The sequence below is a fragment of the Mustela erminea genome, chromosome 11 (assembly GCF_009829155.1).
Source record: "Mustela erminea isolate mMusErm1 chromosome 11, mMusErm1.Pri, whole genome shotgun sequence".
Taxonomy (NCBI): Eukaryota; Metazoa; Chordata; class Mammalia; order Carnivora; family Mustelidae; genus Mustela; species Mustela erminea.
Genome location: NC_045624.1, coordinates 46,476,180 through 46,503,322, shown reverse-complemented (window position 1 = coordinate 46,503,322; position 27,143 = coordinate 46,476,180). Strand labels below are relative to the sequence as shown.

The 27,143-nt window shown below is 41.1% G+C and overlaps 1 protein-coding gene across 2 annotated transcripts in view; it reads left to right on the top strand.

The window, feature by feature from the left end:
* CHN2 (chimerin 2) overlaps positions 1 to 27,143 on the top strand; it is a 290,529-nt gene that overhangs the window by 164,309 nt on the left and 99,077 nt on the right. For both annotated transcript variants that reach the window (XM_032305767.1, XM_032305769.1), the window contains exons 4-6: positions 20,117 to 20,148; positions 24,250 to 24,363; positions 26,075 to 26,360. In XM_032305767.1, the coding sequence (XP_032161658.1) occupies positions 20,117 to 20,148; positions 24,250 to 24,363; positions 26,075 to 26,360 (432 nt within the window). The remainder of the gene's footprint in view (positions 1 to 20,116; positions 20,149 to 24,249; positions 24,364 to 26,074; positions 26,361 to 27,143) is intronic.

Genomic DNA, 27,143 nt, shown 5'->3' with positions numbered 1-27,143 from the left:
ATTTTTTTTCCTGGAATATTCTAAATTTCTTTTGGCCTTTGCAAAAGGCCAGAATGTCGAGATTTACTTGCATGACTAATTTAAAGTCGAGTCCCACTAGAATTACCTAAAGAATACACAATAAGTAGAAATTCTTTTGTGACTAAATGATTTGGTGTCATTTGTCTTTTTTGAAATTGCTGGAGTGAATTTCGATATAAAAAGCAATTTCAAAAACGGGAAATAAAACTACATACAATTATTTCAAATTGTTCTCCCTTTTATGCAACTTCACTTCCTCTCTCTCACCATAGAACAATATATTTTGGAAAGTTTTGGTTTTTTGAAATGCGAAAGTGAATTGTAGAACTGAGGTTTCCAGCATTCACCAAAACCAGCTTTTTGTTCTTGATCGTCAGAAATTAAGCCAAGTATAGAGGACGGTGGCCTATCGTAAATTGCAGTAACACCTTATTTTGCCTTCTAGTGAATTGTATTCACTTTTTAAATATCACTTTAAATGCCCCATTTTCTCTCTCTTTTTTTTAAGGTATCCTTAAATATCTGTCCATTTCACTTTCTTCTTCCTTTACTTATAAAAACTATTCTTTTAAGCCTACAAAAAGATTTCACTTTATGATTACACTTTTAAAATTTTGATTCACCATCCCTAGGTTTCACAGTCTTACAGTCTTGTAGCTTGAGGCATTTATCTTGTCTAGGCATATCTGGAAGATCTTAACAAGCCACATTGATTAACCATGTCAGTCTCAACTAACTCAGTACATTTCAAATCAGATTTCAAGTGAACTCAGAGGGGATTTTCTACTATTCTTCAATCCCCCCTCCTTTTCTTATTTTATTCATTGATAATAAATGTTTTTAAACCTATGTACATTTGGGGGAACAAGAAAACTACTGATTCAAGACATTTGGACAAAGTATGTCTCTAAAGTAATGAGATTGATCTTGTAAGCCACAAACAAAAATCAATCCCATTACTTTTTAATTGGCTTTATGTGTAGTAATCAGAAGGCTATTTCTTCCTTGGTAAGAAATATTTCTGTTCTTTTTATCCTAGAATTTCTCCACCGATCTCCTTCTCCCCTGCCCCTTCACACTGACATAACCTAGAATAAAGGGCTTTTTCCATCATATTTCTCTTAGGCTTTCAGCTCACTCTATAATGCAGTCAGGCTTTTTTCTCAATGTGATTTCATGTGAGCTTGACTTGCTTTGGTTGTAGGCCTACCATAGTCAAGGGGGAGAATCTTCTAATAAAACTCATGTTAGAAAAAAATTTTAGACAGGTGAATTTTAATTTTTTCCAAATACAGAACCAAGAGTTTTATGCTTCTTTAAACAAAAAAAAATCTTATTGACAAGTACTGCCCAAATACTTAGCCCTCCAAAAAAGAAGTCACTCTCTTTAGAGTACTTTGAACTTCTTCTAATGTAATGTAGACCCTGCAGGTTTGCCCTTATAAATATTTGGTTATTTCCAAGTGATACCATGAACAAAGGATAAGGGGTTCCTGAGGACAAGCTGTTACAGAATTCAGAGACTCAGGAGCTCTGAGCCAAGGGGACAGGTGGGCTGAACTGGAGAGAGCCACCAAAGAATAGTATATACGCTGAAGCATAAATTGAGGCAAAAGTGGAAGGTTTCTTCTTAAAACCGAGTAAGGAAAATGAATGGGGAGATTAAATAGTGATAATAAGTAAAATTTCTTGAGAAGCTGCCTTGATCCTTCTGGGTGATTTTTATTTCTGAAAATCAAACTCAAAAATGTGTATGCCTTTACAGAATTACTTGAGGTGAAATACTACATGTGTTGTTCATTGCTTTAGGAAGAAAAGAACAACCAAGAGCATCGGGGATTACACCACATGTTCTCTTACACTTACCTAGCACAGTGCTAGGCAAACACTGTGACTTACCTGACCTGTGACAGCCATAACCCAAGATTCATCATTCCCCCGTGAAGGGGGGTGGGGTGGGGCGGTCCTGACTCTGGGGCACAGTGGTTATGAGGTGCTGGCTTTCATGGGGCCAACCTTACACTTCCAAACAGGAAGCAAATGGCTCACTTCCGCAGCGTTTGCTATCCAGAGCAGCCTGCTGTTTGCCTGCTCTGCGACTCAGAGGTTAGGTCCAGCAAAATTTCAACGGTGGCCAGGCTTCTCTGGGAAGGGGAGCTAGGTACAAAGCTCTGGGTGCCCTAGTGAGGTTTTAAAGACATGTTTCACATTTACTCACCTGGTTAAACATTAAGTGAGATATAATGCTGATAAAGGTTAAACCACACTTCGCCCGGGGCAAGCCTTGTCTCTTCGGGTAGTACAGCGTGGCTAACCAAGCAGTGAGACGTTTGAAACAGATTTGTAGACTTGACTCTACTTCCCATCAGAAAAGTGTGGATGGTATCATTTCCAACCATGCCAGTTTTAATGGGACTACCCTAAAGGATACTGCCGAATTATTTGCTTATTGTCAGGCTTTTCTAGGAATGAGAATTAACCTCCTTGGAGGATTTGCTGTGCCCTGCGTGCTGGGTTGGAGTTTTACACATGTCATCCTTCATGGGAATTCCAAGAGGAGATGAGACAGCAGCACAAGAGGGGTGGAGTCTGAGTCAAACTCAGACCAAACCTCCGACTGGCCTTCTAACCCAGTGCTTCTCAGCTGTGGTCTCAGGGCTAGCAGCAACAGCATCATCTGGGAACTTGTCAGAAATGCAGATTCTGGATGCCTGGGTGGCTCAGTTGGTTGAGCGTCTGTCTTAAGCTCAGGTCATGATCCCAGAGTCCTGGGATGGAGTCCTGAGTCAGGCTCCTTGCTCAGCAGGGAGTCTGCTTCTCCCTCTTACCCTCCCACCTGCTTGTGATCTCTCTCTCTCTCTCAAATAAATAAATAAAATCTTTTCAAAAAAAGAAAAAGAAAAAGAAAGAAAGAAAGAAAGAAAGAAATGCAGATTCCCTCGCTAACCCAGACCTTCTGAATTGCAAACTCAAAGATGGGGCCCAGAAATCTCTGTTTTAGCAAGTCCTGGAATTCATCCTCACGCTCAATCAAGTGTGAGGACCCTCTGTTTTCTATGTCCTGCTCCCTTCCCTGTGCTCTAGGATGGAAGAATCAGGATGCTTTGTGCCCTCATGATGCTTCCTGTTTGCCTAGCACTGTGCTAGACTCTTCGCGGACTTCAAAGGAGATGCCAAGTCACCCCATAGCCGCCTTTTGTTGTCTAGATGTACTTCCTCCTGAATGTTATTTTCCACCCTTTAAAAATATTTTGCTTTTGCCTTTCTTTGCTATGTCTATATTTCCCATACCCGGGAATGTTGCAGAGGCCAAATATGAATCCTTGTACGAGTATGATCAGTGCTTAATTTAGCCTGGTTTCCTACACCCACCCACCCACCCCCAGTTGGCTATATTTCTTAGTGTTGTGTTATGTTGTGTTGTGTTACAATTAAAAATAGTTAAATTCCATTCTAATATGATTCATAACTCATGTTTGTTCATATGCCGTACATATTATTATGAGCTCTAGCTCTTTTTAGATGTTTTCCTTATCTTGTGACTATGCACAAATCCTTGATAGTTTACTCTTCCTTTTAATGGACATTTGCATTAATGAACATACCAAATCCATTATCATTATGTCAGGAATACTTTGAATTATAGTTCTGTATACCAAGGCAATAGTCTCTTTCCTCAGTAGATTCTCTGTGTGCTTCATGATCATTTCTCAATTCAGGATTGTAGGTGGCTAGTTTTCTAATAAAGGTCAGTCCAGGGCTGGTACTCTCCGGACCCCACCTCCTTGCTTTAATCTACTACTCCCCTCGTCTTCTCCAGGCTGACACTGAGCCATTGGTAATCCATCACCTTTGGCTGTGTCCTTTAACAAATCACAGCGTCATTTGACATTAGCTCTAAGTACATAGCACCTCCCTGTCTTGTTGGACACAATAGCAAGCTTTACTTTAGTGATGGTATCTCTTTCTTCCTCCTTATTTACATAGCCAGTGTCATCTCCCCATTCACTTGGAAGGAAATTGAATAGCCTTGGCACAGCCAGACAAAGGCATATTGGTTGCCATCCAGCACCTTGTGTCCTTCTAGGTAATTACACATCGATTATTTGATGAATCGTTCTCCTATCTCCCTGGGTATTTCTACCAAGTCTGTAATTACATTTTTCTGGTTTGTCCCTTTGCTCTTGTGGTCCTCAGGGTTCCATGACATCTCAAAGACCATGCTTAACGATGCTTCCACAATACCTTTCATTTCAAGGATGCAGGTCAGATCCCTTAAGGTTTGAGTCGTAGTCTGTTGAACAGCATACTTCAACTGTTTTCTGCTTTAGTTCAGTTCGATCTTTAAGTTGGCACCAGTATCTCATAGCTTAAAAGTTAATGATTCTCTCTTTGCAGTACAGTAAGAGATAGAAGGACATAAATACAATGAGATGATTTGACCCACCATTAAACAAAAAGGCCTTGGAGGCATTGACAGGCTCTGAGTTTTGAGCTAACAACAAGATGTCCTGACACCGATTGTAAAGAACAGACTCTAACACTTGTTAGTGTAGTGGCGACATGGGCAAACTAGAGCCTGTTGACGATTTTGGTAAATCAAGTTTCACTGGAACCCAGCAGTGCTTATTCCTTTACATATGGTCTATGGCTGCTTTCATGCTCCCTTGGCAAGCTGCGTACTTGAAACAGACGGTTTCAACTACTATGGTCCTTAAAGGCTAAAGTTTTGACTATTTAGGCCTTGCCAAAAAAAGTTTGCCAGGCCCTAGTCTTGCACGGTAAGTAGCTTGGAAGAGTGAGTTAATATATGTAAAACACTGAACAGTGCCTGGCATTTACATATGGAAAGCACTTGTCTTTAATTTCTACCATCTCCCAAGCACTATAGAGATGTTAGCAGAAGAGAGGGAATTTTAGGCCTGTTATTCAGGATGAATTTGATCCCCCAGTCATTTTAAGAAACATTTTGGCCTTCATGTCTAACACGTGTGAAGTGACGGACAAGGCCAAGGCAGTAAGTAATAAGCAGGTAGGTTCTCTTTCACTAGCTTTCTCGTGGTCACTCTTCTCCCATCAAGGCATGGTAGCCTGTTAGAAAAGGTGGCCCACTCCATAAGCAGGAAATTAAAGAGGTATGTCGAATCTGTTGGTCCAGGAATGCCTCCTGAACCTGTAAACAAACTTGCATTCTTTAAGTTCAAGAACAAAGCTGGTATTACCCACCTGTGAAGAGTCTATATGTTACTGAATTCTGATGAATGATTTGCATGCTGATGCATTTGGGGGAAAGAGGGCTATGTGTGCAGCTTACTAGGAAATACACCCCCTAAAAAAGTTGAATTAATGGGTAGAGAGAGGGATGAATAAATAACTAGGTCATAAAGCAGGTACAGTAGGTATTACAGAACCTAAGTAGTGTGTATGAGTGTTTGCTCTAAAAGGTTTCAGTTTTTCTGTCTGTATGAACATTGTCATAATAAAAGGTCAAGAAGCAAAAACAAAGCTTGTTTGTGCAAGAAGAGCAATGGCTGGATGGGCCCTGGCCCAGGGAACAAAAACAACGCCTTGGGTGCACAGCCCTGAACAGCCCGAGCGTGTCTCGTGGCAGGGCTGCTGGAAGCACCATAAAGCTAGCTCAAGGATTTGTAACATGGACTAATTCACCAGAAAAAGAATTCAAAAGCAAGGATATTTATTAATAAGGCACTTTCACTCTTATTTATTACCATATGGGGAATTATTTTAGAGGGGGGGTGCCTCTTTCAAAAATGCTTAATTAGGCAGTTTTTTAAAATAATAGAGAACAGACTTCCAGATTTTATGGCATCATCACCATATAGAGGCATGATTTTTGGACCTGAAATCAGTGAGTGTGTTTCCTAAATCTGCTGTTAGCCCTGGGTAGGACTGTGAGCAAGCTAATTTACCACTCTGAACTGCAGCTTTCTTGTCTATAAGAAGGAGGCCAAGATGCATATTCTACCTTCCTGTAGGGAGAACAAATGTTAAAAGCATTCTGAAGGCCCCACTGATCCCATCAGACAATGAGTTCTCAGTCAGGGTGATATTAACCCCAAGGGTGAGGGGGGAACATCCATTTTTTTTTTTAAGATTTTTTCTTTATTTATCTGACAGAGATCACAAGTAGGCAGAGAGGCAGGCAGAGAGAGAGGAGGAAGCAGGCTCCCTGCAGAGCAGAGAGCCCGATGTGGGGCTCGATCCCAGGACCCTGGGATCATGACCTGAGCCGAAGGCAGAGGCTTAACCCACTGAGCCACCCAGGTGCCCCGGAACATTCGTTCTTAAGGGAGTACACTCTTCTACCGTGTAAGCACAGATCCACATATAGAACACAAACAGATATATAGTCTATCTGTAGTACTAAAATCCCATTTGGGAGAGATGATTAGGAAGGAATAAAATGTATAACAGCTCCAAAGAAAGATTATAATGCAAAAACGATTGAAGACATTTTGCTAGACAGTCTTTCATTTCTACCACCTCCTTATTTCTGTCCGCCTTTCAGGTGTATTAATTTTATTCATCAGTTGGAACACATGCATTTGAATACTTATACTGAATACTTACATTTAAATATGTTTACTCTAGAAGGAGAGAGAGAGAAAAAAAAAACCGAGGAGAAGAAAGAGAATGATGGGCATTCTTTGCCTTTTCCAAAGGACATATAGGACCACTTAATCCAAACACTATTTAGTTCTGAAAGGAATTTACTAACAAGAATGAGGAATTAAATAAATATACTCACCCAATCTTTTTTCCCCCTAGAAATTTAATAGAAGCATTAAGTTTTCCTTGATTTGATTCAATTCTATTGGGTACTTCAAGCTTTTTTAACCTAAGAGGTATTTGGAGAATTTAAAAAGAGTTCCAAGAAGAATAATGAAGACGAATTAAGGATTGGAAATAAGATCTATTTTAAAAAGTTAAAAGAACAAGAATTATTTAGTGGGAGGAAGAACAAGCAATTAGGTGACATGGAGATGGCTTTTAATAGTGGAAACCTTATCCTATAGAGAATAGTCTTAGGTTTTCATCTGCACCAAAGACAAAAGGAAGGGGGAAAATGTATTTTGAAGCAAAAAGAATACAAGGTGAGATGTTAACCTAAAATTTCTATCCATAATTAAGTCCTGAATTTTGATTCTCCTTTAAGAGATTTTTTTAAAAATACAGTGTTGGTCTGTAGGAAGTATCAGGACGATGGACAGATGGACCCATCATGTTTGATTCTCCTGCCCTGGTGGGAGGCCAGCCAGCCAGTCTGGCCAATATGGCTGACCTCCATGGGATTTGGCTTGATTGGGGGAAAGAGCCATTTTATGTGGAGCTGTGGCTTCAGGATGCCAGAGGATGAATACAAAGTCCTAGCCAACAGTGCTAGGGAAGAGTCGGAGCAGTATACCTAATTGGGTTGTCCACACAAGGATGGCTCAGGGTGGGTGGTAGGGGCCAACATAGAAAGCCAAGAAAGGAGTGCCAGGGAAGATGTAGCAAGGAGGACTGGGGCAAAATCAGCTGTTGGGAAGATGCTCTGGGCCAGCTAGAAAGATGAGTACCATCCATGGGTAGACTTCTGGGTGTTCTTGGAAGCCTACAGTGAGAAAATCCACATAGACTGGATCAAAATCCATGTAGACTGGGTCAAAATCAATATAGAAGTCTTCTTTTAGAGAGAATCAATATAGAAATCAATATAGACGCTTCCAGGAAGGTATTCATCCTCTCCATGTTTTGGAACTGCTGCCCAAATTTGTGCTTCCCAATACTGATTGTGTGTCAGAATGCCCTGTGGAGCTCGGTAAACCTTACAGCCACCCCGGCTCCAGCCTTGGAGATTGGTATTTAATAGGAATATCACTGAGGATTCTGTTGTAAGCAATAGAAATCATTTCTGCCTTAATTTAGAGGGAAAAAAGGATAGGGTATGGGAGGAGTTGGAAGGATATGAATAAATTACCTTAATAGAGGGAGAGCTTAACAAAGGGCTTTGAGAAGGATGTGTGAAGCAGGACTTCTCTAGGGATCCAGGAAACAGGACTGATGCACTTCCAGGCAATAGATTGTGATGGCTGGAGGTCCAATCCCCAGGATAATATAGTCTGCTTTTCTATTCTGCTTCTCTATATCTCAGTTCATCCTTTGGAAATGGCTGTAATAGATCTTACTTACTGGATAGTCATGAGGATTGAATGAGTTAATATATGTAAAGAAAGTGCTTACGATAATGTCTTGGCACAATAAAAGTTCTTAATAACTATTAGCAATTATAACTATTGTTGTACTGTTGCATGCGTGAGAATCCACCCCAGCAGAGCTGTCTTGCAGTCAGATACTTCCATTGAAGCAGAGCTCTGTCTGTGCAAGATACCCTGTTGGGTCCCAACGCAACAGAGAAAGACAGGAGCCTTACCCTCAAAGAGCTCACTTCTAGAGGTCATAAAGACCAACAATCCCAATTCCACTAAGATTATGGCCCTCACTCGGGCCTTTAGTTCAAAGGGAGGATAGGAAGCAATACCTAGGCTGGTTAGAGGCAGCCAGGAAAGACTTATCCAAGATGGCAGCATTTTACCTCTTAATTATTTATTTTACATTTGTTTATTTATCCACTTATTTATTTTTATTGAAGTAGAGTTAACATACTATGTTACATTAGTTTCAGATGTATAATACAGTGATTCAACAAGTTCATACACTATGCTATGCTCACCACGAATGTAGATACCATCTTTTACCATACAGCACTGTTATAATACAATTGCCTATATTCCCTGTGCTTTACCTTTATCCCCATGAGTTATCCTTCATAACCAGAAGCCGGTATCTCCCACTCCCCTTCACCCACGTTATCCATCTCCCCACCTCTGGCAACCATCAGCTTGTTCTCTGTATTTGCGGATCAGTTTCTGCTTTTTGTTTATTCATTTTTTTCTTGTTTTATAGATTCCACATGTAAGTGAAATCCTGTAGTATTTGTCTTTCTCTGTCTGACTTATCTAACAAAGTACCCTCTAGGTTATTGTTGCAAATGGCAAGATCCCATTCTTTTTTATGACTAATATTCCACTGTGTGTATATAATAGAGACATTGTGTGTGTGTGTGTGTGTGTGTGTGTGTGTGTGTGTGTATCACACAGGAAATAACAAGCATTGCCAAGGATATGGAGAAAAAGGAATCCTCATCCACTATTGGTGGGAATGCAACCTGGTATAGTCACTGTGAAAAGCAGAATGGAGGTTCCTCAAAAAATTAAAATTAGAATTACCATACAATCCAGGAATTCCACTACTCGGTATTTACTCAAAGTAGGTAAAAACACTAATCTGAAAAGATACATGTACCCATGTATTTATTGCAGCATTATTTACAATAACCAAGATTGAAGCAGCCCAAGTGCCCATCGACTGATGAATGGATAAAAAAGATGTGGTGTATATACACAATGGAATGTTACTCAGCCATAGAAAGAATGAAATCTTACCATTTGCAACAATGTGGATGGATCTAGGAGGTGTAATAATAAGAGAAATAAGTCAGTCAGAGAGACAGATACTGTATGATTTCACTCATATGTGGAATTTAATAAACAAACAAACAAACAAGCGAATACTATTAAATATAGAAAACTGGTGGCTGCCAGAGGAGAGGTGGGTGGCAGATAGGCGAAAGAGAGGAAGGGGATCAAGAGTACATGTATTGTGATGAACCCTGAATGGTGTAGAGTTGCTGAATCATTATATTGTATACCTGTAACTCATATAACACTAAATGTTAATTATACTTGAAAAATAAATAAATAAATAAGACAGTTTCCCTCTTATTTTTAAGATCAGTGAGATTTTGCCAGGTTAAAGCATAGAAGGGTTGGAGAGCAAGTATTAGAATTCCAAGCGGAGGAAATATCCTGTCCAAAGAATGATCGGAATGTATGACCGAACAGGATGTGTTTCAGAAACCAGAAGAATCTCTGTGGCAGGAATGTGAAGAATTGGGGAAGAAAGACGTGGAGGGCAAGAGTGTGTGTGTTGCTCCAGGTCATAGTTTAGATACACAAGCTAGACCATGCTGGGAAAATCCTGTCTGCCATTCATTTATTCATTCAACAAACGAGCACGTGTTAGCTCTGTTCTAGACTCTGGGGATAATAGCAATAAGCAAAACATAAAAGTTTCTATCCTTGTGTAGTTTCCACTTAAAAGAGGAAGATTGGCAATAAACACACAAGTAAAATACATAGTATCTCAGATGAAGACCGGTGTCATGGGAAAAATGATTAGAAAAGAGAAAAGGAGTATGCTAAGGTGAAGAGGTGCCACTTTTAAGCAGAGCGGTTTGGGATGGACTCACTGAGTTGTGTGGGTTTGACTGCTTGGCAATGGGGAGCCAGTGAAGAATTCTGAGCAGAGAACTTGATGAGATTTGCATTTTCTGACTTTAGTCTGAAAGACAGATTGGAGGTAGTAAAAGCATAGACAGAAAAACCTGTAAGAAGACTATTTCAGCCAAAAAAAAAAAAAAAAAGTCTAAAAAAAAAAAAAAAAAAGAAGACTATTTCAGGGTGCCTGGGTGGCTCAGTGGGTTAAGCCGCTGCCTTCGGCTCAGGTCATGATCTCAGGGTCCTGGGATCGAGTCCCGCATCAGGCTCTCTGCTCAGCGGGGAGCCTGCTTCCTCCTCTCTCTCTCTGCCTGCCTCTCTGCCTACTTGTGATCTCTCTCTGTCAAATAAATAAATAAATAAAATCTTAAAAAAAAAAAAAAAAGAAGACTATTTCAGTTGGTTCGGGTGAATAGATAGCACAATAGACATGGAAAGAAAGAGACCATTTCAAGAGTAAGGAATTCCATACCATGGGCAGGATTTAGTGGTATAGTACACATGGGACTGGGAGAGAGGAAGGATTCTGGGATGTCAGTTTCAAGCTTGGGCACTAGGTAGATGGTTCTCTGGTGGTACCATTCAGAGAGATGAAGAGTAAAGGCAGTTGGCCATGACATGTGATAAAAGATCTGCTCCTAACAGTCAAGCTTATGCAGGTCTCCAGAATGGGCACTTTTAGGAGTCTAACAGTTTGGGAGTTAACCTACTTATTTATTTTAGCAGAATCAAGGTGAGTGCATCACCTCTGTTGTCCCCTGGACAATTCCCCTCCTTTTGGTGTTAAAAAAAAAAAAAAAAAAAAAAAAAAAGACTATGGACTTTGGCATCTATCGTATGGTGGTTTGGATCTCCTCTCCAAACCACTAGGTGGTCTTCAAGTAATCCAGCCATATGGGCTTTTCTCTCCTCATCTGCAAAAAGGGACTATCAATTGTTGTGTGATTTGCCTTTTGGGACAACTATAGCACACATACTAAAGCTCCTCCTTTGATCCTCCCAGGCCCTAAGTCAGTGTCAGTAGGTCTGAACCTGAACAAGGCCATAGCTGGGTACAAAGGGCTAATGTGCGAGGTGGGATATTTGAATGTGTGTGTCTGGTTGTTGTTGCCCTGCCGTTATTTTTCAAATCCAAACACAGCTACTTTGGGTAATTCACCCTCGTCTTTTATGATGAATATTTTGTATGGTTGCTTATAGAATGAAACTTCAGGACACCACTGAGGCATTGGACAGCCAGCCATTCAGCTCCCTGGGGCAGAGTTCCTCTGTGACTGAGGGATCCATGTGTGGTGCGAGTTTTGTTTCCAACCCAGTGATCAGGGCAGAGTTTCAAAGGAACATGCTGTGAGGCATGAAACCCCATAGCAGTAAGGGATTTAAACATTAGTTCACATGTATGCGTAGCATGGATGGTTACTCCCAAGAAATAAATTTTTTTCTTAATGTTTTCTGTATTTCACACTGTTTACAATATTTCCAAAGGGGAAGGGGAGTTTCCTTCTTTATCTTACTAAGATATTGGTCCATTCAGTTTGGTATTTACCTGAGCTATTTCTCTGAGTAGTTGGAAGTGTCAGTCTTTTCTTAAGAACTACTGTTATAAAAATGATTAGTGTTCTCATAAGTAAATATCTCCTCTTATCTTCCTTTTAATTCACTTGATGTTTTTAAAGTATTGATTGCTCGTTTATATTTTGGTCCAACAAATTTTTTTGAATAACCTTTCTTGGGAATGCTCAAGGTTTTAAAGTTCCTTTTTGTCTAAAACAGGGTTTCTCAGGCTCATCACCATGAATGTTCTGGCTAGGATAATTCTTTGTTGTAGGAGGGGGTGAGGGCTATTCTGTTCAGGCAGGATATTACCAACACCCCTGGACTCTACCCACTATGTGCCGGTAGTACCCTTCACTCACGACAATCAAAACTATTTCCAGACATTGCCAGATATCCACTGGGGAACAAAAACATCACCCACCCTCCCAGTTGAGAACCCCTCGTCTCAGAAAGTTCTTTTGCTTCTTATTTGTTCTAACATTATCACCGATTTTTACATCACAACTCCTGGAAAAATCTGAAGGAAAAAAAGAGAGACAGAAAACAAACCAAATGATGGGAACTGCTCTCGTCCCGAGCACCCCAATCTCATATACTGTGTACGTCTATAAATTAGCAGAATATTTACGCCAGGGTATTAAAGTGCTTGACTTGGATCTACTTACAGGACTTTGGAAAGCCATTGGTAACCTTTTAAGGAGGTTTATTACAGAAAGACCTGCCAGTAGGTATTTTTACAACACATTGAAATCAAGACAGAAAAAAATTTGCCCCACCAGTGCCCCATCAGAATTCTAGAAGCCTTAAAGTAATGCCCATAAGGAGAAAGAAGGCCTTCAATTCTAGAAGAAAAGAAACAGGAGATTTTAAAGTTTGCTCAATTTTCATTCTATACTATGCACTTTGACTACACGAGTATAAATCTCAGTACTCACATTTTCTTTCTGTCCTTTTCAATAGGGAACTTTGATTTTTAATTAGAAGGGAATTACCCATATTTATTTTTTTCTGGATAAAATTGCCCAATATCACCAATATAAATCCCCCCATCAAAGCCTTTTCTTCTGAACTTGATCTGTATCTCAAAAAATTCAGCAGTCTAACTGCCCCGAGTAGGAGGTTGCTAAATTGGGTTTTAAAATTATTTCTATCAAGTAAAAACTTAACATATACCAGCTGCTGAGGGATTATAAAAGCTTTGTTTTCTCAATAATTGGAAACCTTGTTTACAGAGGACTCACAATATCCTTTAAATGTCTTTGTGTTGAATATAAAAGAACTTGTGTTTATCTAGGCAATGATAATCTGACTATAAAGAAAACTCATTTAAGGATTATGCTTCCTGTCTCTCACCATGCAGCTGTCACCCTACTGTTCTCTCAAGCTTTGCAAAATGCTGAGAATTACTCCTTAAAATTAGAAGAATAAATTGGAAAACAAACCAGGTAGCTGGGAATACAGAAAATTTTAAATTACAGGGGAATCGTTGAGAGACCCAAAGTATCACTACATGTCAGCAAATTTATGACGAATTCTCGTTCGTTAACTCATTGACAGAACCCGGTTCTTTCCAAAGAGATTTTACAGTGTTCAATCCTGGCAGAGTACAGTTAAGGACAATTCAGGTAATCTACTATCTATCCAAAGTGGAGAACTGTGTGCCGGCCCACAAAGGCATCAGCATTGGTTGTATATACTCCAAGGAAGCTGAGAATCATGGCCATTCAAGGTGTCTGTGCTGGGTCTGAAGCCCCTTACTATCTCCGTGACCTCAGGCTGGTTATTTAGCAGCTGCCTGCAAAATAATAGCACTCACTTACCTCATAGGGTTGTTGGGGGACTTCAATGAGATACACATGTAAAAGCGTAAAGACAGTTGCTTGGCCCAGGGTAGGCACTGCGTAAATGCTAACCTGTTACCACAATGTTCCCAGCCCTACAGTTCTTTACAGGCATTATCTCATCTGAGCTTTATTAAAATAGTACATTTTTATAACTCCAGTTTTATTGGAAATTGAGGAAAATGAGATGCAAAGCAGTTTAATAACCTACTCAGGGTCACACAGCAATTGAATTGACACCAGGCCTCTGCCTTCAGAGTCTCTGCCTCATTCTGCAAACATGTAATAAGCACAGGCATCCTTTGCTCTCCAAACACTCGCTATCGGAGTATCTGCTGCAATAACTCAACAGAAAGTTTTAGCCAAAATCATTCTCCCGGCTAAAAACGTGCTATTAACAAATTCTCATCTGCTACAATGAGTTCTCCTGTGCACAGCAGCTTCTCAGACTTTCCTGTGCACATGACTCCCCTTCCAAAATGCAGATGCTGCATTTCTTTTTTTTTTTTAATTTTTTTTTTTTTAATTTATTTGACAGACAGAGATCACAGGTAGACAGAGAGGCAGGCAGAGAGAGAGGAAGGAAAGCAGGCTCCCTGCTGAGCAGAGAGCTCGATCCCAGAACCCTGGGATCATGACCCAAGCCGAAAGCAGAGGCTTTAACCCACTGAGCCACCCAGGCGCCCCAGATGCTGCATTTCTAACTAGCTCCAAGGTGAGGCCAGTGCTGCTGGTCCTAGGATTACACTATGAGGAGCAGGGGACTAGGAGGCGGAAGGGGACTTCTCGAGTATCTCTGTTGTCCTGATTGACCTGGTTTTGTGTTTAAGCACATTGCACATGATATCCATAATTCTCCCCACTTTTTTCCCGAGGGATTAGCCCTTTGGTATTTGTTGAGGCCAGATACCAGGGAGCACTGCCAATGCGGGTCTAACCTAGATAGTCTATTTTTTTAATAGTACCTGCTCAGTATAGGATAATGAGGTTCCTTCCTGTTCTCTTCAGCAGTGGATACACACCAATATACCTGTTAATTACTCCCTTAAGTGTTAAACAATTATGGAATTGGGCTTTAAATATTTTATAGTAGGCAGAAATCCTTATCAGATTGTTATATAGTCATTGAAAGGCATTTAAGTAATATTTGAGAAATAAGTACTTTTGAATAAATTACTTTTTTCTATTTAAAATAATGGGATATAGGCTCTTGTTGTTTGACACATTTTTAAGAGAGGATCAAATTCAAAGAACTACACTCTTTCTGTGCCAGACCAAAGGCAAAATCCTGGGAATGTCATGATGATGCAGGCCAAAATTGCTGCTTTGAAAAACTCATAAAGTAGAGAAGAAATGGGCAAGTATGTATTTAAAATATAAAAAGAGCTGAGAGAGCACAGTAAAGAACGGGCCTAATGTAACTGTGTATGTTAATTCTACTTAAATTAAAATTTTAAAAATAAATAATTAAAAAAAAAAGACGGGCCTAACTTTTCTTCCTGTGCAGGGAGGCTCTTTCTGGATACCAGAAATAGCTATTAATCATTGAACTGCTCTGTGTCCCAGCCACAGCCAAGCATGTAGCTTGTAACGTATTTACTCATTAAATTATTACAACCACTCAGTGAGGCAGGTGAACCACTTTTATTATCATGCCCATTTTAAAGATGAGAAAAACAAGGAACAGAGATAAGTACTTGCTTATGGAGACACAGATTTGGCATCAAAGCCAGACAGCCTGAGTCTAGAGCCTGCCCTTCCAACTTGCATGTGATCTGCCCCTATTTTATTAAAAGGAAGCTCAGGATCTTAAAAATAAGAACATATGGAAAACAGAAGACATATTGGAGAGCGCGAATTGTGGAACTGTGAGTAACTCTGTTTGATTGTAGCATAGGATGAATGTGGGCTGATGAGACCCTTAGCAGGAAGCCGTAACATTTGCGTTGGCTGTAGATAAGTAGGTACATGGTGTGTGGAGGGCGTGAACAGGACTAGACAGGACTAAAACCATTTTCAGTAGTCACAGTACTGGCAATATATCTGAGGTGTGACTACAAAGTCATAAAATAGATTTTACTTTAACACGTGTGTTATGTGAGTGTGGTCCCTTTCCAATCCATCATCTTGGGAAGCCATGTTTTATTTCTGCTGAGGTCCCATTTCTCAGAGCATGTTGGGAATGTCTCTTGTAAAATATCTTCAGGACAGAATATAGTGCAGATTTTATTATCTAAGGATCATGCCTCATTTTTGTCTCATATGTATTTCCTAGTTGGATATGTATTTTGTCTCATATGTATTTCCTAGTTGGATATGTATTTCCTAGTTCCCTTTTTACTGAATTTGGCTCTGAATAACTCCTTCCTGTTAGCTGCAATAACAGCCACTCTCAACTCAAAAAACAGATACATTGTTTCCATATACTGGTGATTCTGACTTAGTATGCACTTAAATATTATCTAGGGACTTTATCAAATAACACACCACAGCAGCCCCCTCAATAATTCTGGTTCAGTTGGTCTGAAGGAAGGAGTAGTAGTAGATTCCTAATCTGTAATCTTTAATAAGTATTCTGAAGTTTCTGTTTTGAATGACCAGACTTTGAGAAAGACAACTGTAGGGGCACCTGGGTGGCTCAGTCTGTTAGGCGGCTGCCTTTGGCTCAGGTCATGATCCCAGGGAGGGACCCGGGATCAAGGCCTGCATTGGGCTCCCCGCTCTGCGGGGAGTCTGCTTCTCCTTCTCCCTCTGCTCTTTCCCCCATCCCCATTCATGTTCTCTCTCTTGCTCTCACTCACTCTCTCTAAAATAAATAAATAAAAATTCTTAAATTAAAAGAGAGAGAGAGACAGCTGTAAGGATATTCAAGAGAAAACATGGTAAGCCTTAAGAAAATTCCAAAAGGGGCACCTGGGTGGCTCAGTGGGTTAAAGCCTCTGCCTTCAGCTCAGGTCATGACCTCAGGATCCTGGAATCAAGCCCCGCATTGGGCTCTCTGCTCAGCAGGGAGCCTGCTTCCTCCACCCCCTCTCTGCCTGCCTCTCTGACTACTTGTGATCTCTATATGTCAAATAAATAAATAAGATCTTTTTAAAAAAGTTTCAATTATGAAAAAATAAGAAAGTTCCAAAAGAGAAATTCCAAAATGTTCTGGTCAATACTGGCATCAGTGGCAAGTATGGCCTACCTTGGGGGGAACTGTTCTCCCTTACATGATGCTTATGCAGAATAAAATCTTCAATTATATTATTAAAAAGAATCTGCATGGTTACACCGCATATACCGAATTCACCTGTGCTTCGGGAAGACCCATTTCATGTGCTTGTGCACTGATCATCTGTTTGGTGTTCTTCCGTAAAGAGAGGTGTTCCTTTCTGAACCAGGTAGATCATCTAAAGATCTAGTATTTTAGGGCTCAGCAATATATCTACAAGTTATTGGGTTGTTTGTTTTGTTTTGTTTTCTTAAAATGATGGGCTTCTTCCAGTTCTTAGAGTTGGAGCACTAAATCCCAAGAGCAAGCATTGCAGATCCCGTTTCTGTTAGTCTTCTCCATGGTGACCAGGTTCACCAAAGTGATGGGCTGTCCAACTCCAGCTCTTGTCCTGAGATAATCAGTGGCAGGAATGCTCCAGAACCAACCTTCTTTCATGTTTGGGATTTGTTATGTTTTTGTCCCTTGCTGAATCCATGTGACTCCCTAAGTTAGCCCTCTATTTTTTGATCAAGTTCTTGATTTATTTTAACAAAGAGAATTTTCAGTGAGAATGGGAGAAGAGCTTCTGAGCTGCCTTTCTTTTTATTTGTCAACTGTCTTCTGTCTTGCTCACTGAAGAGAATCTCGTACAACTGGAAACTGAAATTCAGTGCTATGTCTTCTTTAATCAATCCACATTTTACAGGTTGGTCCTGATTCTGCTGGTGGCTGACACAGAGCCATACCTGGGCACAGAGTCAGGCTTTCTCTGGGCATCGCTGGGTCACAGTGTAGAGGTTGCCAGTCTATCTAGTCAGGTCCTTTATTTCTGGGAGCCCTGACACTCAGCTTGTCTGGATCAAGGATCCAATATTAGCCGCCTTGAAAACATGTGGATGTTCTTTGATTTTTCTAGGGCCATTTAACATAATTTAAGCTCCTGACTGGTTAAAAGCTTATTGAAGTATGGAGAGAGAGACTATGTTTAGAGCCCTGTGAGCAAAAAGTTTAGGAAAAGAATAGGATTTTGTTTGTTTTTGGTTGTTTTAATCCCAGCCTCTATCTCTCTCACTTTAACAAGGACGACTCTATCATCTTAAACTGTCCTCTAGACAGAATCTTAATTGGTACTCCTCAAGGCACCATAAATACTGGGGGCCTATGTTAGATTTCTCAAGTTGGTTTCCTCCTGCTCCAAATGCAGAACACTCCTGAGTGCCTCAGATCTCTCCTCTCCACACCTGTGGGTTTATTGTTTCATTAACGACGACAGGGCTGAAAACGGAGCCCTGAACATCGTAAGCATGCCGCATATTTTTATGATTGATTAATGAACTGAAAGCAATCTGTTGTCTTCTTGGGAGTCAAATTCAACATTCATTAACTACTTACTTGTACTCCAGGAGTTAGTAGTAAGTTCTATCTTCCATGCTGTCCATCTGGGAAGTCAGATGAATTATTCTTCCCTTTCAGGGAGATAAGAGGAGAGAAGCGGGGAATGGGGCTGGGAGCTTCTCCTAGATTTGCAAGTGTGTTTTATGGCTCAGCCAAAAAGATAGAGATAAAGTTGTCTTTATATACAGGGAATCATTTCAAAGAAATAGATTATTGACTCTCAAAGATTGGAGAGCTATCTTACCCATCATTTATTATTTACTTCTACTGACTTTTCTAGTTTAAATTTGTTCTGTGGCATGTTGGTGTTGCAGACACATATCTACAGTATCATAAAAGTAAGAAAGAACTTTGAAAGCTAAGAGAATGATATACATGGCGAAATATTCGATTCCTATTAAAAAGCTTACCAGCATGTAGAGTGATGAAACACATCAGATAACGAGATGTCTTTTACACTCTTTGTGCTTCTAGTAATGATACTATTTAGATCTTCCTTTGTAAATGACACTGAGCAGACTTCAAACCTTGAAGATAAAGAGTTATGAATGCCCCCTCTTGGTTCAGTGCTTTTCAAGTGTAAAATGCACAGAAGAGTGAACATATATTCAGATGTGTCTAGATGATGAGTTTTATGCCAGTGAGGCTTATCCAAGGCAGGCCTGTGAATATGTTCCTCGACCCCCCCTTTCTGAGCCTTTTCCTCTGCTTCAGGGTTCTTGACCATCCTCTTAGGTCCTCAGCATACTTTGGAGAGTGGAGGGAGCCAGGAAACTGCCCAGTACCTTAAAATTCCACCACTGTGTTTGTGAGTCCTGCTGAGAGAACTGCCCATTTAACTGTGGACAGAAATGACTATAAACGAAATGGCTGCCAGACCCCCATTTACTCTAGTAAATAAACATAAGCTTGCTGCTGTAACCCTCAATGAGAATCCATAACTCAATGGGGGTCCACTATATTCTCAGTGTCCCTGGAGTTAAGTTAGAAGAACAAAAGCTGAGCATGAGAATTCATGTTAATTTCTTACCAATTCTAACACCACGAACACAAAACAAAGTTCTTATGAAAGTAGATTATCATATATATATGATAAAAATCCAACATGATAATCCCCAAGCTCAAAATGTGATTGAAAAATATTTTCTGGGATGCTTATGATTTTTAGTCAAGTCGTGAATCTTGTCCTCTGTGTCTTGTACCTCTGCTGTCAAGTGAATTTCAGACCATTCACCATTTGTTTAAAAATAAGGATATCGATTTTATCTGGAAAGAGACCAAATGAAACTTGAAATCTGGGTGCATTTCTTATTTTTATTATAAATACATAATGTAACAGTTGGAAGAAGACTGAAATCAGTGCTTAAGTTTTATTCATTTTATTTTTCAGGATGATGTCTTATAATATCTTTATAAATTTCTTAATATTTTCCTTTGTTTCATTTGAAAATTCTTTTATTGGATGATTGGGTTTAGGTGGAGAATGAGCCTCATGATTAGAGAAATACGATGATCCTACATCATCCTATCCAAGACAGAAGCATGTGTTGGCTTACTCTGTGTTTTCATGGATCTCAGATTTGGGGTATTAAAACTGTAATAAAATTACTACCAGGATTAGCTATGTTCATTTGAATAGCGTTTTTATCTCTCTGATTTGAATTCAAATGCATTATTAATATTTTTCTCTTTTTTTAATATAGGTGGAGAACAGACCAAAATATTATGGAAGAGAGTATGTATCATGCTATTCTTTGTTTTAATAATGTAATAAGTAGTAATTTTTATGTCATTTAAATATTAAATATTAAAAATCTTCTAATATATAGTCTTCATCAAATATCTGTTGTGCAAGCGTTTAATAATAAGGATAAATGCAATCAGACCCCTTTGTATTGAATTTTCTTTTTAAGACTCAGGTGCTTGGCTTCCATGAATGTGGGGGGTCGTACTTCCTGCTATAGTTTTCTCCAGTAAAGCGGCCACTGAGCGCCTGGCAAGTATTTGAAACGTAAGGCAGCCTTTTCCATGACTGAGGCTCTGTTAGTATTTTATTTTACTTTCCACCTTGATGCTGTATAAACATTTAGTTTCAAAGATTGTAACCCACGTGGCTGAATTCCTTACTTTCCATACTCAGTAAATGCAATAAGAGGAAGTCACCCCATTTCCCCGCAGTCTCATGAAACCAAAATAATGTTTTCTCTTGAGTTGGATAGATTAGCCAAATTGCCTCAATACTGTAATGATTACTTCCTCCCATTTCCCACTTAATTTCAACTCTCGTTTTGTCTTACTTTTTCAGAAACCTACCGTAAAGCAAATATTCATGCTGTAGAAAGTGTTCTCAGTATCAGGCTGTGGTGGCGTCGCTTACAAAACACAGGCAGAACAACACACACGGGGGTCAGGTGCACATCCCTTTCTTCCCACGTCCAACCTGGAGGGCTGACGAGCCACAGTCTCTTTCAAGTCCATGTCCCATGCTCTCCTAGCCAACCCAAACCTTCTTCCTCTATTCCCTTCCCCATCAGAGCCTCATCTTCCTGATGAATGACCCTCTCCTGTGTCCCAGCCCAGCAGTGACTTCCTAATGGCCATGGCTGCATTTCTGAACTTTGCTTTCTAGCCTTGGGAATTCAGCCAGGACCCTGGAATACATTCTGCCCCAGAGCGCCGGCCCCTGCTCTCGGGCATCCCCACGTCCCTAACTTCTAACCTCACTAGTTAGGATGCTTTTTCCTTCAGTGTCCTCATTGGAATTTCTGCTCACAGAGAACACAATTAATAAAGAAAAAGAGAAAGGAAAGCCTTCCAAATGGGACACTTTTGCACGTGATTTCCAAAAGGAACTGTATTGTGCATTTTCTTTGCTGCATCAAAATTTTGTTGAATGACCTTTTAGTTATCATTCTCCAACCCCCAGTCCATACAAACTACATAGTGAGAGGACAGCAAAGGAACATTTTCTTAACCACAGAAAAAGGACTGTTTTGCATTAGAGGGAAATTAGCTTAAAAACTTCAGATTCTGTGTTTCTTTTTTTTTTTCTTAGAAATAAAAGGCTTTTTGTTCCATTTGAAAAAGAATGAATGCTCTCTTCAGGAAACATAAATGCATTTTTTTTTCTCCTAGTAGGATTCACAAGAAACTGTTGACAATGGATACCTTTAGGGGAAGAGAGTTTTTACTCTCATGTTTACATTTTTACCTCTTATGTGCCTTTTAACTTTGTAATTTTCCCACTGTGCATCGGTCTTACTTTTTTTCTTACGATGTGAATAAATTAATACCTGCTAATTGGGGAAAATTAGAAAATATGTAGGTAGAGAAGGTGGAGAACATCCTCAGCTCACTGTGAAAAAAATCATTGCTAACTTTCCCCCGTCCTCTCATCCCTTCCGGTGTTTTTCAATGCATCCTTTCTTTCTACAAAGAGGGGATCATAAGATATATATATCACAGATAGTTTTAAACCCATGCATAAAGGGGGTGATGAGCCGTGAGCTAGATTCACAGAACTGGAATTTTCTTCTTTTAAACAATTGAGTTCAACTTGTTTCTTGACGCTTTATGTCTGTTGCTGGCTATCAGCTATACCGTGTCGAGGGAATTAGGCTGAGCTGTTTTCAGGGTACCTGCCTTTTTGGGGTGTCTTTCCCCTGCAACAGTGACCTGAGGCAAGGGCGTCATGTCCCTGTGTCCTTCACTGCGTGTGCCTCTGTCCTGCTGTGGTCACCCCCTCCCTTGCCCTGGCCCACGGTCAGCTTGTATCCTGGACAGCACCCACCTCAAACCTCTCGTGGCACCAGCTCTGACTCCAGTGTGGGAAACTTTCCAATGCCTGGTGCCCCTTCTGCCTCCTACCATGTCCCTGTCACCACACACACACACGTACACGCGCACACACACACACACACACACATTCTCTCTCATACACACTCATACACACGCACACATGCACAGCACACATTTCTCTCTCATGCACACACACTCTCACACACATGCTCCCTCTCATACACACTCATACACATGCTCTGTCTCTCTCATACACACAGACTCATACATACACAAACTCTCTCTCTGTCTCATAAACACACTCACACACATGCTTCCTCTTACACACACTCATACACATGCTCTGTCTCATAAACACACACACATCCTCTCCCCACACACGTCCCCCGGCCTGGGGCCTGCAAGGCTCCCTCAGGTCTCTCTGCCCAGGCCGTCAGTCCAGCCCAGCTCGTACTGCGTAGGAGGTGTTCCCACAGGTTCCCGGGGCTCAGTGGCTACACATCCAGACAAAGCCCCAAACATGTCTGCTCTGGCTCCAGGATCCCCATACATTCATCTGGGATCCATTGGTTCCAGTCCTGAGTCTGAGCTCTGCCCCATTTCCTCCCAGTACCCCTCCTGCAAGAACTGGGGACCCCGATCTCTTTTGGGGGCAGACAGGTTGCTTGTTTGCCACATCTGTCCTCACTGCAGAAAAGTGCTGCTCCAAGATCTCCACGTGTTGGCTCTTGAGATTTAAAACCAAAATTTGGAAAACAGAAAACTTCCTTCTCTCACCCTATCATGGCATTAGACTTGTGGGAATTGATTGTGGAACTCAAAGCTGCAGCTTCTTCTGGCCTCTCTCCCCTAAGACAAAAGCTTCAGTTTATAAGGTCTACTTGTTAAGAGGGACAGAAGGGAATTAGGAAATAAATATGCAACAGCTGTTTTTCCCCCAAGCTATTATCATACTACATTTGTCCTCACTTCATTTTCACATTCCTGGGGGAGAAGTCCAAAATTTGTCTAGCCAACTCCCACCCTCTCGTCCCCTTTCCAGGAAGGTGAAGGGATTCTTTGTCCAGAAAAACTTCTTCTCTGGTTATTCCCCCAAAGATCTTCAAGCTTGGGTAATCCTGGGAAGAGGGTATTGTCCCCTCTCCCAGAAACCTTGGGTCCCACAGCAGTGGCCTCACACCTCACCCCAGCTCCGCCACCTTCCCCACCAATCCAAACATGGATTGATCAAATCTCTCACAAGTGGTGGTAGGGGAAGAGCTGTCTTTGCTTCAAGACAACAGAGAAGGTTCCCCAGGAATCACTGTCCACTCCGTAGGCCTCCAGAGTGAAGCAGTCATGAAGCAGAGTGAACGCAGCAAGCCTGCGTTCTTCCCACATATGCCGTGTGCTGTGTTTTCTACATACCTGTGTATTATTTTTAAAATTGCAGAAAAAAATAATAAATGTGATCTTTAAAAAAGAACAATAGATACATTTTTTTTCAAACATATCCCTAAGCGATTGCTCTCAACATTAAAAGGAACGGAAGAGTGTTGATTATAGCTGACTACTGTTTCCAGAGAATGAGCCTCTGAAATTAACAACACCCTGTACCTGAAGAAAGCAAGTTGATAATCAATAGTGTTCATTAGCAATCCGGACAATACATAGTTTCTCTGTTTGAGCTGAGAGCTAAATTGGTAATTGCTCTTTTGTTATTCCCCATGGTTAAAGAAGGAGCCATAATCTGACCTTTTGTTTTGACTTTCGCTTTCAACTTGAGACCAAAGACAAGAGCAAAAGGCCAGCTAGACTTGGTCTCCGCCTGGTCTCCAGGTGTTCTTTTTCTTTTGCCTACCTGAACACTTCTCATATGTTTGGGTGCTTGCTGAGAAATGGTTCCAACTGCATCTTTAAGATATATGGTAGCTACTCCCCTCTTTATCCCGGTGGGGTACAGTCAGCTCTGGGTGGCCCCGCCATCTTTGTTAGCCTAGCTCTTGGTGGTGTGTACTTTGTGGTGTGCTGAGAACAAAGATGGTCTGTCTCTCCTCAGGTTTCATGGGATCATCTCCCGGGAGCAGGCAGATGAGCTTCTCGGAGGCGTGGAGGGTGCCTACATTCTCAGAGAAAGCCAACGCCAGCCAGGATGCTACACGTTAGCTCTAAGGTGAACTTGATTCCATCCATTGTTGCTACTGCTCTATAAGTGGCCTTACTTAACTTTTTTCGCACGTTTTGATTGCCGTAAAATATATGTAACATGAACTTTACCATCTTAACCATTTTTAAGTGTGCAGTTCAGTGGCATTAAATACACTGGCAATGCTGGGCATCCATCTTCACTGGGGCTTGGCAGGATTTTTTTGTCATCCCAACCAGAAACTCTGTACTCATTATCCAGTCCCTCCCCATTTCCCCCTACTTATTTTTTATTTTTGCTTTGCTTACAGAGTACCACTAGCATATTAGAGGTTTATACACTTCCTAGGCCACCGATATTATCAATAGGATGGACACTGAGGCTCTTTTTATGCACATACAGTAAACTGGAGAATTATCTGGAAAGTTAGTGCTCCTATAGTCACTTGTGCCTACATCTGAGCCAGCTGAGGAGCAATGCCTCTGCCTCACTTAGTTCCTGGGAGCCCTTGTCAAAAGTCTTCACCGCACGTTGCATATGTGTGCCTTTGACTGATGTGGAGTTTGCCCATGGATTCTCTCGGGGTTCAACGTTGACCCAAGGGTCACGCTGACTCCCAACAGCAGTCGTGGCACTCCAAGCCAGCAAGCCTTCGGAGCAGAGTCCTCATGAGTCTTTTATCACAAAATCCCAAGAATGGAAATCACAGCACCAGAAAAGCATTGCATTTTCTGCATGTTCCTAAACTTGATCAAATATTTGGTGCCATTTGATCTTTATTGCAGTCCCATAAGGTTTGGGGAGAGCTTCCAATCCCAGAATCAAAGTGTCTTCTGAAAGTTCATGTATGAACTCTTTGGAATTAGAAAGACCTTTCTCCATAGAAAGAATAATATTAATGGAAACACTTCCCAGGCAAGCCTGCAATGGCATATTCCATGTGTCACCTCAACACTGTGGCTGTAAAAGGCTGCTTCCCAAGTTGCACCTAGGGATGGTTTGAACACATCTTAGATGATGTCATTATAAGGAAGTACTTTAAAAGTTAGTAAGCACTCGAGGTATGCACAGTCTTTTCCTATCCCCCCAGCCCTCCAGCAGCAGGCGCAGGCCATCCCAGTGGGGAACCAAGCAAAGGCTGTGAAATACAGGACCAAGGCCAAGAGGGTGCGGCCAGTCTAAAGGGGGAGGCCCTTATAGATTAGAACCCTGGGAATCTGGTGGCTGCAGCCACAGAAGGGAGCTTGGCCCAGCTCCCCTCATCTCCTTTCTGTGGCAGGCATGAGGTGCTCCACTGGTGGTGGTCAAAGATGTCATAATAAGGGGACATCTGGGCGAGTGATGGTAGCTTCCCCTACAGAGGCAATTGGCAGGTAGAGGGAGTAGTTTTCATCAAGGGAATTTAAAAGTAAAGTATTTGTAAACCAGGCTCTACCCTCTCACCTTTACAAATGAGAATGATAAGGACTCAGCAGCCTTACTGATTTCTAGGATCCCTGCCTCTCTCCAGGGGTACCTGATTTCTCCAGATCTCAGCTTTCTTAGCCATAAAACAAGGATAATTATTCCACCTGTCTCAAACTGTCTATGATAATTAAATGCGGGGAGGGTAAAAATCATCCCAGGTGCCTAGTTCAGTGCCTGGCATACAATATGAACTCAAAAAGTGTCACCTACTACCTTTCTTCCATGTTCTTACTTCTAACACTGTTGTGATTTCTCCTTCTCTTGGGGGCAGGTTTGGAAACCAGACTTTAAACTACAGGCTCTTCTATGATGGAAAACACTTTGTGGGCGAGAAGAGGTTTGAATCGATTCACGATCTGGTCACAGATGGCTTGATAACACTGTACATAGAAACAAAAGCTTCTGAATACATTTCCAAAATGACAACAAACCCCATTTATGAACACATTGGATATGCCACTCTACTCAGAGAAAAAGTATCCAGGAGGCTGAGCAGGTCGAAAAATGAATCAAGAAAAACAAGCGTTACAAATGAAGAACATACAACAGTTGAAAAGGTAAGCTACACGCGTGGAAGAAATGGTCTCTGCTTTTAATTTACGCTGAATAACTGCTTGGTTAAGTATGTATGTGATTGGCCAGAATGTTGGAAGAGACCCACCCACTCCCAAAGGAATCTAGAATATTCTGCTAGGAGGGATCTTAGAAATCTTCCGGCTCAACTGAGGCCCGGAAGTGTGAATTGATTTGCTCAAACTCATAGAGTCAGGTTAGGGCTTCACACATGATTATTTGTGGGTTTATTTGGAGTTTGAGAAAAAAAACTTCATTAATGTTTTATGATGAAAATAGTCCTTGGTTTTAATTCCATCTGAGGCCTTACCGGCCGTCTCTGGGTCCACCTAGCTATGCAAGTACACGGCATTTTTCTCTGCTCCTCTTAGGACTGAGTGACCACGTGTCGAGCATGGTCAGCCTTCCTGAAGGGGGTCTTACCTAGATAACAGCTTTTACTGACAGATACGGGAGCATTATCGGGGAGAATGGCTCTCTCTGGGAGGCTTAAAAGACGGGCTCTCCTTTGCCTCACTGAGGATTAGAAACTCCTAAGTGGGCAATGTTCAGGCTGCATGGGTGGTGGCCGGATGCGGTGGGGGAGACCTGATTTTCCTCTCCAGTAAGTTGCTGTTTATTGGAAAGCACCACCACAGTTTGCTAGCAGATTCTTTGGATGTGCCCCTTTAGGAACAATCTGCTTTGCCTGGTCCTATGTGTTTTCCGCTGAAAGAAAGTGACAGCCAGTCCTACCGGCCAGCCCCTACTGAGCCCAATGTTGAAGG